The following is a 12801-nucleotide window of genomic DNA, read 5'->3' as shown; positions in this document are numbered from 1 at the left end:
GCTGCAACAGAAAACCCTCCTCTGACTGCATCCAGAGAGAAGCAGGAGCACCGTGTGTCCTCTGCCCGTCGGTCCACCCCGCATTTAAAGGGGGGAGCATTCAGCTGGGTCCTCCCTCCTTCCCTCCCTCCCTTAGACACACTTTCTGTCTGACACGCTCACTCAGGACTCCCCTGTGAGCGAACCGGGGCAGGTGAACTCAGCACTGGATCTGAGCGAGATGCTGAGAGGAAGGAAAGAGGGAGGGGGGAAATCTCTGTGTGTGTGTGTGTGTGTTTATGAATTTGTGTGCACGCTGCTGCATCGCTGAGCTACAGAGACCGGAGGCGAGGAGAGCTGGAGTGTTTGTCCTTGAGACCGACTGACTGCAGCTGGAAAGCAGAGCCACTGAACAGCCGACCAGCCAGTGGATGAAACTGACAGTAAGTACCGAGCAGAAGCTGTGAGATGAGCAAACCAGAAGGAGCAGATGTGGGTTTTATTGCAGTTGCAGCTAATGTACTGATGTCTTTTTTTTTTTTTTTTTTTTCTTTTTGCTCTTGTCTGCTTAGAAACAGTCCGGTGTGGTCTTTGAGCGGAAACGGGTGTTTGTGTGCGTATGTGTGTGGGTAAATATCTACTTTGAACCCTGGTGAACTCTGCCTTTTTATCCCATCCACACTTAATTTAAAACCTTCATGGGTGACTTTGTGAGCACTTCAGCAAAACTGTTCAGCTGCTAAATGCATCTGCAGCAGCATTTGTCCAAGTGTGCTGTATCTAAAAAAAAAAAAAACTGTCACCAAATATTACTGTCCAGAACATTTTTTCTTCCTCGTCTGTTTCTTTTGATAGATTGATTGTTATGCCTGTGTAATCGGAAGGCAATGTGTGTAATTTTGCAAATGATTAACTTTTGATTGGTGTGCCTTTGGTGTGGCTGGGAATTAGTAGGCCATCCTGGACAGGCTAACTGGGTGAGAGAATGACCAGAAGGTGGTGGTCCCTGAAAGAGCACTATGAAGAGGGAACAGAAGGAAGAACCAGGGCAAAAAACTGAAACATCCTTGTGGCACACCATAAAGAACCTAATCAATCTAATGACATGAGACCGAGAAGGAGGGACAGAAAAGAAACATGGATTGGATAGATAGGATTAAAGGAACAAGGGAAGAATTCCTTTTAAGAATTTAATTTTGGATCTTTATCATTTTTTAACAAATTCAATTCAGTTTATTTATCTAGCACTAATTCACACATCATCTCAAGCCACTTTACAAAAAAAAAGTCATTTCAATCTATAGTACATACTCTCCAACTGAACCTAGTTATCAAAGAGTTCATTAAGTTCAGGTCATCATTTTAATTTTTATTTTCCCAGTTCACTATTCAAATTGGTTAGAGTTTTTATCTAAGGAATCCCAGCAGAGTGCATCGAGTCATTGACTTCACTCTTCCTGCATGAGTATGTAGTGAGATACGATAGACTGCATTGTGTTGTTGACAGTTTACAGCAATCCTTCATACTTGACATGCATGCAGCGACAGTGGAGAGGAAAAACTCCCCTTCAACAGGAAGAAACCTCCATCAGAACCTGGCTCAGTACGAGCGGCCAGCTGCCATAACGAACAACCGGGGGTTTGAGAAGAGAGAGCAGATAAAAAGAAACAGGAGACCAGATGTAGGAGGACTTTCTAAGCTAATGAAACTTCAAAGGTTAATAGCAGAAGAGGAAGAAGCAGTTTCTTTTTTATAGGTTTTGGTTTAAATATAACTAATTCTGTCTTTTCGGAATTGGAAGGCAGAAAATTTAGATTCATCCGAGTTTCTGTGTCTTTGAGACGTGCCTGTGATCTAACTGATGGGGCTCATCAGACACTTTGTGTCACTCTGTGTGTAATGAAACCATTTGAGTTTCACTCTTTTCAACTGATTTGTAGAAATTAATTTACTTTTCAGTGATAATCTAATCTATGTAGAGATGCAGCTTTTACTACCTTTTCTGGAGCAGGACAATATCCAGCCAAAGGTGAGCAGTGGAGCTGCTGACAGTCATCAAAAAGGTGGGCAGATGGAAAGGAAGCCAGGGGCTGGACGCATAGAAGTAGCCTTATTTTCCTCTGTCTCTGTGTGTTTTCTGTTGACTTGTTCAGCCATGACATGCTGACTCTGAGCCAGAGGGCTAAATTTGCCACCTGTGGAGATAAAAGTGATATGATGAGTTCGGGAGCGTGTACATTGTCTCTGTGCGAGTGTGGGTATGTGAAAGTGTGTGGAAGAGCTCCTGACATCAGCATTAAACACGTGCGGTGCTGACTCCCAGGATTCTGTGTGTGTGCTGGACCCGCAGTGGTGGCTCCTCACCTGGGACGAGGCTGGGAACCAGGTGCAGGAGTGAAAAAGCAGCTCTGATAAGTAAGCAAGAAGCTGACACACTGGTATTATCCTCTTGTTGCAGTGAAAATCAATTGCGAGTACTTAGACTTATAGGTTGTATTTTTTAAATTAGCTCCTTCTTTTTAATCATACTTTGCATACACCAAATCCAGAAAAACATGCAACACAGAGACTGAGTAGCAGAAAGCCTGACAAAGGCACTTTCTTGCTCAACAAGGAGATGTGGAAGGTGAACTTCAGCCCATTTTTCTGACTTTTAAAACCTCTAACAGGTTTTCTTCCAGCATGTCCTCTATTTAGCTCTATCCAAATTCTCATCAACTCTGTACAATTTCCTTTACCCTGCTGGAATCTACTTATAGACTGTTTTCAGTACAGGGAAATGACTGATTTTAAATTCTTTTGATACCACATTAATTCCCTTTCCAAACTCATAAGAACTTACAGTCGTCATTCTTAAGGCTTCAGACAGCCCTTACAATCTCACTAGGGTGCTTAATTGAACTGTTAGGAGCCCCAAGATTTATAGTGGGTGAGCCTCCTTTTGAGTTCTGAGTAACAATGTGTTAATCTGATGTGTTATTTTGTCCACTGGGGGTAAAAGAGGTATTTAAGGGTGTAAATGTTAACATCAATGTAGTTTTAAGAAATGCTATGCATGCCATATGTTTTAATACCTGCATACAGAATTTTTTGTGGTTAGAATAATTATGACGACAAACCCCTAATGTATCATTTATGGCACACAAAGCTTTGAGAAAACAAGGTAATATTTCTATTTTTAAATTATTTTGTGAAGAGCAACAATTTTAGAAAGCATAGTTGTCTTTGAAAAATGTCAAATATTTAATAGCTGAAGAAAAGTGAATAATTTGCAGACATAAATCGGTTTTAGACCAGGTTTCACTGACAAGTTGACGGTCCTGTTGACAATGAAATATGAGTCTGGAACTGCTCCTTTCGCTTCCACCATATGAAGAAAAGGGGCAGAATAAGATGACCAACAGATGACCATTTAATCCAATTCTGCTTGTTGAGAATATGAAGGGTATTTGCTGCCGTAATCCTTATTATGTTGTTAGGAGAAGCTTGGTTACATAGACTAATCACCCCGAGGTTCTCCAGACTGCCAGAGGCAATATGTCCGGATGGCACGACAGAGCTGAGGGTTAAACTCTCAGTTCTGGTGAATCATCATCGTTTGTGATCAAGCTGCACTTGTTTTGTCCCTTTAATAGAAAGAATTTCTCCTCTAGGGGGCAATCTAGTCAAGTTATTACAGAACGAGCCTGAAGCTGAAAAAGGATTCATCAGTGTGCTTCCTGGTCTCAGATAGTCATTAAATGAGCTTAAATTTCTCAACATGAAATCCAGCCTGCCTGAAAGCCTTCCTGTGCGTGTAAGGTTCCCTGCATTTCCTTTGCAGTGCTACTATATGATGCACAGAGAAGTGAAAACCATTTGAGGACCATTGACCCACTGTGGAGAAGCAGCAGCAAGTCCCAGTAGATCTGAGTGACATTTCAGTGGTTTTGTTTCTTTAGGCTCCTCTCAGAGGATTTCTAGGGTTTCTGCCGTGGATGTATGTGTGAGCGAGGGAGATCTAGATCCCTATGCTGTGTGCCTCAGATCAATGTGAAACCAATCTCGGTCCGAGTGCTCATCTGTCAGCCGGTTTGTGGATCATTTCCCCCCAATCCATCTATTTAGAGCCACCAAATAGAACACCGTATAGATTCGAGATATTGTTTATTCTCACTGAATGACCTGTTTGTTTATTTATTTTTTCCTGACTGCCAGGCACCTCAGGGCCTCTCCTAACTCAAATACTTTTTAAAACTTTTATAAAGCTTTATTTTTGTTCACTGGCCTTTAAACCTGTCTAAACTGATGTCTTGACAGATCACTTTTCTGAAATGTTCTTCGTGAACATATTTACTTCAACTAATTTTTCTTTTTGTATCTCTGTGCACTTCCGGGAAATATTCAAAATCGTTTGTGGGGCGGTGGAACAGTGGTGTTCAATGGTCTTTCCCACCGTCCTGGTAATTGATAGATGGGTAAGAGTCAGCCATAAACCAACCAGATTATGTTCTTTAGTTTGGAGGCTAATGCCAAAGTGTTTGGTGGAGCCGGACTTGCAGGGTGACTGTCCGGTTTGGGAAGCAAATGCGACAGCTGTCCCCGGAGGATGAGAATCAGTGGCTGTGAGTTTAGGGATTGAAGAAAAAAGAATGAAAACATACCCACATACACACACACACAAACATTTCTCCTTTTTCTGCAGATGGCAATGTATGCATCTGGTATATGGGGTCAATAGCTGGCAGCTGGGTGCCCTGTTACAGACAGCTTCCCTCCGGAGCCGGAATTGAGCTTCTGTCTTCAGCTCAGCCTCGGTGTAAAAATATTGTTGATGTCTAGCAGCATCCATTCTTGTTGACTTTCATTCGTTGCATTTAGAGTGTGTCAGTGCTGTTTTTTTTTTTTTTTTTGCTTTGCTTCATGTCATTTGTCCCCAGTGATTTATTTTGCTTCTTTTCTCTCTTTTTTTTGGCCTGGTTTAGGTTGTTATTTCCTCAATAGTATGTTTATAGCTACTAGTCAGACTTTTCACTAACAGATTCATTATTGACCTACAGAACAACATGTAATGTTACAAATCATTAATTATGACAGAATCTACCCTTTCCTAAACAAGCCTCCACATCCACATGTATCTGATAACACCAAATGTAGCATCCATTTACATTTTACTTATTTTTGTTATTCTTTTAATCAAATTCCTTCTTTCTTTGTATGTGTCCCATGTGGCTGCAGCAAAGCATTTCAGCTAATGAAAGAGATTTGTGAAAGAGGATCAAAGCAGACTAGAATGTTCAAACTTCATTAAATCTGGACATTGACTTTGAGGGACCATTTGAATCCACTTTTTGTAAAAAGCCTAATATACTGTGTTCTTATCAAGTTTCCTGGAGAACCACTGCATTGCTGCTACTTTCTCTTGAAATGATTCCCAGGTAGACAGACTTATAATGATCCCTATCCTACCAGTTAACCCAGCAAACAATCAGATCAGGGATATAAATAGACTTCGTATTATTCTAACAAAAAAACATCCTTATTACTTCTTCTGCTTCTGCTTCATCTTCTGCATCGGTGTCCAACACAACTAAGCGGGGGTCACTGGGATAAGTCTCTAAATCAAAACATGCATAGTGTAACCCCTTGCAGATATTGAACTTGTATTTATATCACATTGTTTGCATGCAAAAAATTAGTTATTTTGTATCATGCATTTATAAAAATGTCAATGGAGAAATGAAAGCGTAGTGGGATGAGTTCTTTCTCTTACATGACCTAGTTCAGGCTGATGGTTAGTCTCCCCTGCTGTTATAGGTGAAACTCAATTATTTTGTTGAAACGATGAAATCAGAAGTTGGTAATATAATATAATTAATCCTTTGTAAGTTCAGTCTGTGAGTTTATTTCCTCTGCATAACTGTGTGGAAATAAACAGCACCTGACTGTCGATGGCAAGAGCCTCTGAGAAGATCAGAGCCACTTCATTTTAATGTCAGCATTAAAGTTTCAGAAATGGTTTACAGAAGAGGATTTCTCTTGAGATGATTTTTATGTGACGCAATTACTGTAGTAGATTTTATCATCACTCTCTAATCATGTCAGTCTTGTTGTAGTTTATGGCTCCAATAAAAAAAAATGCTCACTGTGAAATGCTCCTCTCTTTTGTTTCCCATGCCTTTGTGTTTGGCCATATATGATTCTTTATGATTTTTATGATTCCTTGATCTTTTTCCTATTGGGTCCCATTAAAACCACAAATCTCTGTGTATCTTATGTGACAGACAAACAAAAAGCAGTTCATAACTGTAAATGGGAAGGAAAATAATTTTATTTTCTTAGTTAGCTTACTTTCCAGGCTTGAAAAAATTTATACCAACGTAAGTTCCATCTAATCCCTTCAAAGTTGGTACACACACACCATTACGGCCGTAGCTGCAGCAAATATATATATATATATATATATATATATATATATATATATATATATATATATATATATATAACCCAAATCTAGCGATTCAAAGTTTTTAAATAGCCCATTTCATTTGAAAAATATTGACATGGAAAACTTTGCTCAATATACATATTAATTGCACTCAGATGATAAGTAAATAAAGTTTTAACACATATTTCAGCACTTTTTTCAATTGTATTAATGCATGCATTTCAAAATCTTTGTATTCTTTTCCATGTGCAAATATATATATATAAACTATATAACTGCTCTTTGTTGGTCTGTCACGTAAAATCCTAACAAAATATACAGAATGTTCCAGTTGCATCGTGAAATAATATACAAAATACGACAAAAGAACTTTGTGGGAACACTTTTGTAATGAACTACATTCATATTTGATTCCCAGTACGTATATGCATGTAGCTGTTATGACTTTTTTGGTTGGTTGATGTTGTTTCATGAGGTGCATAATGAGCTCACTGCATGCAATCTGCAGTCCGGCCTTCATCTCAGCAAAAATTAGCACAGGTCATTTCAACCCTGTGAAGTAAGATCAGGAAACACGGCATCATGTTGGTCAGTAAAGAAAAGAGACTGGCTGATATACCGGGAACAGCACTCTGCTGCTCACAACTGTGGCTGAAAGTATGCAAAATTCTCGAAAATTGTGCAGAAATGCATCAAAAATGATTAAATGACTAAGATGCTTACAGAAGTTCTCAGAAAGAAATTTCTAGAACTAGGTTAATGTTTATAAAACAAAATTGAGACATATTCATAGAGCAAATTAAATAGAAATCCTTCATTTTTCTACTAAACAGACAAACGTCAACAAATGAATAGATGTGTCATGCTGCTTCATAAAGTCTAAAAGCTTGGCAGCAAAAAAAAGAAAAAAAAAGTAGACAGTTGGGACTTTGGTGTAAGTGCATAGGATATATTTGACTGTATATTAGCAATGATTGTTGCATTAAATTTATGGAAAACTTCTGTTTTTTAGACTCAAGACACAAAGTGTAAAGGTCCATTCTTCATTCAAAAGAATTGAAAAAAACAAAGCAGCTCATCTCAGATTTCCTGACATCTCAGTTAGGGTGATCAGCTAGGGTGGTGTGGCTTACTGGCTCAAAATTCATCAGAGATAATATTTGGACATGCTCAGATTTATTCTGCTGGAAATACAAATGAAATTAATTCTGTAACTCATTCTTATACTTGACTAATTTTAACTGATACACTAGATTTTTCCTAATCAAAAATAGCTGAATTAATATCCCAAACAGTTTGTTTTTTTTAAAGCATTCCACTCATATCCAGATGCCAAAGTAAATGTTTCAGCCTTGACTGTTTATTCAAAGGAAAGTGGAACAAATCTAGATTTTAAAATTAATTTTACTGTTTGGTTGCAAGTTTTTGCTTAGTGTATCTCTGTAAATCAACACTTTTCTGTGAATGGACTGTAATGCTACAGTAAATAGTGATAACCTAAATATCTTTTTTTCTGGTGATACCATCTTATTTTACAATTTCTTATTGTGAGTAGCGCTGTAAAAATGCTGCATTATGTTGCACCTGCTGACCTGGACTCTGCCAACTCTCTGCCTCCCATTTTGTTTGCACGTGTGCTTTGTGAGTGAAAGGCATCATGTTAGGCACTGAGCCATAGCTGATTATCTCAGATAACAGCCCTGTAGCGGGTAAGTCAGTTTAGGCTTAAGAAGAATTTACGTTAATGTGGTTTGGAATGTGGATGTCCATATGTTTATGTGCTGTCACTGTGGACAGCAGCTAACTTTATGTTAAATTTGGGAAATAGTCTGGGTGAGAATGTTCTAAAGTTTATTTGGCGGTTTTGTGTAATGATGCCATAATATTCAAGACATATTTCATGGTATTTTGCAGTCTGTTCAAGTTTAAAATACACGATAACATGTTTCTTTTACCAAAAACCCAAATCTAGCGATTCAAAGTTTTTAAACAGCCCACTTCATTTCAAAAATACTGACATGGAAAACTTTGCTCAATATACATATTAATTGTACTCAGATGATAAGTAAATAAAGTTTTAACACATATTTCAGCACTTTTTATCAATTGTATTTATGCATGCATTTCAAAATATTTGTATTCTTTTTCATGTGTGAATTAATGAAGAAATAAGTAAAACAGCTTTAAAGAAAGAAATCTATATTGTCTAAAGTTGCAACATTGTGATGACATTATTCACAGAACACTGAGATTTATCTTCACCATAATGTTCATAGAAGAAAGTAATGATAACTCCAGCTCAAATGTGAGTTCATCAGATTAAAATTAAGTCAAATTCAAAAACACTTAATTAATCTGAAAAGGGCAATTGAGTATCTGTATATCATGTGACTCATAACATACAGGTGTCTCCAAAGAGTTGATATACTGTAGGTGCAGGGGCACATTCAAACTGCCATCAAAACTCAGGGTTGCTTGGCAGTCTCTGATTTTCCCAGTCTGAATCCCAACTTAGGGGTAATTATTGTAGTTTTTCTGCCTGGGAATTCTGAAAGTCTAACTTTGGAGGACAAAGAGAGTACTGTACAGCAAAATACGTCTTGGTGCAGATTCCACACCTACCCAGGATCATATTGTAAGCACTTTACCGCCTTCTAGTGGTCAATTGTGCTTAATTATGCCAAATTTAACTAATCGACATGCTAGACACCTTGATGCATGGGCGTAGGTTTGGGTATGGACGGTCGTGACGACCAATATTCAAGGGATATAAAATAGTCCCGACCAACTTTTGCCATATTAATTAAAAAAACAAAACATATGTATTCTTTAACAAAAACAAAATAAATAAACGAAAATCTACATTGATTAGTTTAGTAAGTTGTAAGGTCCCACCAAAACTTAGACCAAACCTACGCCCTTGCCTTGATGTATGCCTTTTATGTGCTGTATCTAAATCAGAATTTTGTTATTTAATTTAACATCTCTCTGAGAGCAGACACACAAATAATTCATCTTCTAAAGTAAAAAAATTGCTAAGCAAACTTCTATAAAGTGGCACAATGTGACTGGGAAGTACATATTACTGCCCTCTTAAAACATATCATTGATAAACTGTGAAAATATCAGTTGTGAATTGTGTGTATAAATATTTTTAGCTTTGCAATTGATGGAAAATCTTTACAGAACTTTATCTTAGTTCTCTAAAATAAATTAGAGAACTGGATTTATTTGTGTGCCTGTGTGCAATCTACGATCCCACGCTGACAGCTTAAACCTATTAAATAGGTACAGCAAGTCACTCACATCCACCTGCCCAAGTGGCTATGAGCGCAGCTGATTGGCTTAGAGGGCAGCCAATCAGCTTGCGCGATGGAGTGGCCGCTTTGGTCACAGGCAGCTCGCAGTTTTCAGTCACAACTGTCCGTCCAGACTACAAAGGCAGCGGGGAGCAGCTTTAGTGAGAAGTGAGAGTGACAGGAAGACAGGCGGACCATGAGCGGAGCTGAGAGGGAGACACGGCAGAGGAGAGGGCAGTAGATGGAGATAGAAAGTTCCCAAGCAGTAAAACTGTAATTTACAAACAGTTGAAGGGCAGGTGTAACTTAGGCTGTGAAAGGTGCTAATATAGAGAAAGGAAACAAAGCATTTCTAATTTATTATTTTATTCGGGGTATGGTAGCAGAGCGCACATGGATTTAGTCGACCTGTACCTCCCTGAGTGTTTCAGCTACCACTCTGACACAGAGTAAGTACATTTTCATTGTAATGTTATCCTATTGAGCTTTAAAGTCTCGCGTTGGTGCTGAAAAGCTCGAATAGGTCAAGTGAATGTTAATATATTGTAATTAATTTAAAATATTTTTCTTTTTTTAAAAGTTACCTGTTTATCAGGTGACGTATGTGTCTTGTATGAGGTAATTTAATTCATAATACATCTCTGACAATCACTTTTGTAGTGATTAAGAGTATTTGCGCTAAATCCAGTTACTCAAATTTTAGCCACCTTAATCATATTTAGCTTTTTCACACTCACTTAATTTGATTAGCTATGAAGTAGTATTTCTTAATTAGAAAGTATTTTTAAAATGGCCTGTAGTTAACTAAACCTGCACTGCCAAAAATATATTTGGAATGGCATAATATGACATTTTCTAGTCTGAATATTGCCCTAATAGATATGAATACAAGTATTTGCTATCCATATTGGCAAAATTTGGCATAATGCCTTCAGTATGATCCTTAGTATGGAATATCCGTCAACAGGTATTACTCGGATGAAAACTCTGCCTTGTCTGCAGAGATGGACCAAGGTATAGGCAAACACAAAATTGCGTAGAGTGCCCACTCTAGCAGGTGTAGCTCAAGAATGGCAGAATAGTCACTTAAAGTCAACTTTACAAATGTAGGAGTAATAAATTTGCATCAACTATACAAAGAGCACACTTTTGATAGTACTACAAATGCATCAATTAAATTGCCAAAGATTGAAGTTGGTCAATTTCCTCTTGATTGGCTCTGACCACTTTGCTGCACGTTATTGTGCTTAGTAACAATCCGATAAAATTGCATGTCTTCTACTAAAGACATGACAATGTTTGGAAAGTGTCCAGAGCCAGACCAAGGCATGTGCAAACTAAGCAGCTGTCCAGCTGTCCACCCCAGCAGAAATACAATTGTCACCAAAGAGAAGTTTACAAATGTAGGAGTAATAGAAAATGTGCAATGCTGTTGATGATAGAGATTCAACAAACACCCGGATTTCGAGGTTCTGTCAGTTTTCCCTAATCAGCTTCAATCAGTCTTGATGTGTAAATGGCGATAATCTTGTAATAGATTAATTTTATTTGAAATTCAAAGCTACTTCCTCTGACAAAGCACCTGCCTTTCATTTTTGTCTGTTATGTGTAAAAATCCTTATGTTAAAAAAAACAATCAGTCAGAATCAGAATCCATTCATCCATTATCTACCACTTATCCAAAGTCACATAAACCAAACCAGGTAAACCAAAGATACAGTTTTAGTTGAATGTGGTCATTCTCTGCTTAGGCAGTGTTTTCTGAACTCTAAACCAGTGGTCCCCAAACCTTTTTCCGGTAAAGACTTCGGAAATTTGCTGCGGACCAGGGGGAGGGGGAGAGGGGTGCGCGCACCGACACCGATGCTTTTGCTGCTGTTTCTAAATCATTCTGCTGCTTGTGGGCTCAGTGGTGACGCTCAAGACGTCCTTTAACCGGCAGAATCCGGTTAAAAGATTTTCAAAATAAAAGATCTTTCAGACTCAATACATAAAACGGAAGTATTTAATTATTTCTTGCGCGGACCGGTACCAATTGGTCCATGGACCGGTACCGGTCCGCGGCCCGGGGGTTGGGGACCACTGCTCTAAACGACTAAACGTTTCTGTTAACCAAACAAAAACATGTTTTAAGATTTTCACTAACTTTTTAAAACATGTTATACTACTTTGTAGTTGTATTATAAGCAACACAAATAAAGTCATTCAGCAAGGTGATACACTTTTTTGTACATTTTTTTTTTACCAACTATAAAACATAATATTCTTAAAAAGAGGTACATAAGGCATGTGTATGAGTTGAGCTGGAATGATCAAAACTTTTGGAAGGTCCCCTAATCATATTCAGATTTGAGCCTCATACAACCTGATTTTCTATTTGGTGTATAAAATTTTATTTTAAAAAACAGTGTTTAAGCTAATTAACTTCATATTAAAGCTCTCGTAAGGTCAGGAAAGTTATACAAATAGCAGCACAAGAATATTTCCCTAATCTATTTGAACTGTTTTCTGTAATTTAAAGAAAGATTTTCCCATTTTAGTCTCTCTCGCAGTGTTACTACCACTATCCTTAACATTTCGGTCACTAAAATCTGTATCAAGTGTGAATGAAATGGAAACTGCCAAAATACATATTATATTGACGCTTGAAATGTAAAAGCGTTTGTGATTACAAACACTTGCATTTCAATTGAGATTTCATGCATTATGCAGCTTAAGCTAAATTTTATTGACGATTGCTTCTAAAACATAATCAACTCAATGTTTGTGTTCAGTCCAGTTTTTTTTCCAGCAGAATATTTTACCACAAAAATGGAGTTTGGAAAAAGCTGTTCAAAGCAGGTGTTAAATTACTCACCACAGAATTGCTTTCTGATTGTCCATATTTTCTGTAATCATTTAAAAAGAAGAGCGAGAGAAAAAAAAATCTATTATCATCACTGTTCGGCTTTTATCAGTTGTGGCATAATCGCTCAGCAGATTTCAGCAGTGAGCGTTTCACGATTGAAATTAACCTTCCGCCGGCAGCGGAGAAGAAAAGACAATTAGAAGAGAGACAGAGGGAGACGGGAAGACATGTGGACGCACAGGTTGTC

At 37.9% G+C, this 12801-nt stretch overlaps 1 protein-coding gene across 3 annotated transcripts in view; it reads left to right on the top strand.

Moving 5' to 3' along the window:
* Nucleotides 1-63: 63 nt before the first annotated feature.
* Nucleotides 64-12801, top strand: part of LOC116733617 (estrogen-related receptor gamma-like) — a 38417-nt gene continuing 25679 nt past the window's right edge. For 2 of the 3 annotated variants that reach the window (XM_032584391.1, XM_032584390.1), the window contains exon 1: nt 9843-10155. In XM_032584391.1, the coding sequence (XP_032440282.1) occupies nt 10100-10155 (56 nt within the window). In that variant the 5' untranslated portion in view covers nt 9843-10099. Of the gene's footprint in view, nt 423-9842; nt 10156-12801 lie in introns of those variants that run through there. The other variant, XM_032584392.1, reaches the window with a different exon arrangement.

The sequence above is a fragment of the Xiphophorus hellerii genome, chromosome 15 (assembly GCF_003331165.1).
Source record: "Xiphophorus hellerii strain 12219 chromosome 15, Xiphophorus_hellerii-4.1, whole genome shotgun sequence".
Taxonomy (NCBI): domain Eukaryota; kingdom Metazoa; phylum Chordata; class Actinopteri; order Cyprinodontiformes; family Poeciliidae; genus Xiphophorus; species Xiphophorus hellerii.
Note: the sequence above shows the minus strand (reverse complement) of the source record. Positions and strands in the feature narration are given on the sequence as shown.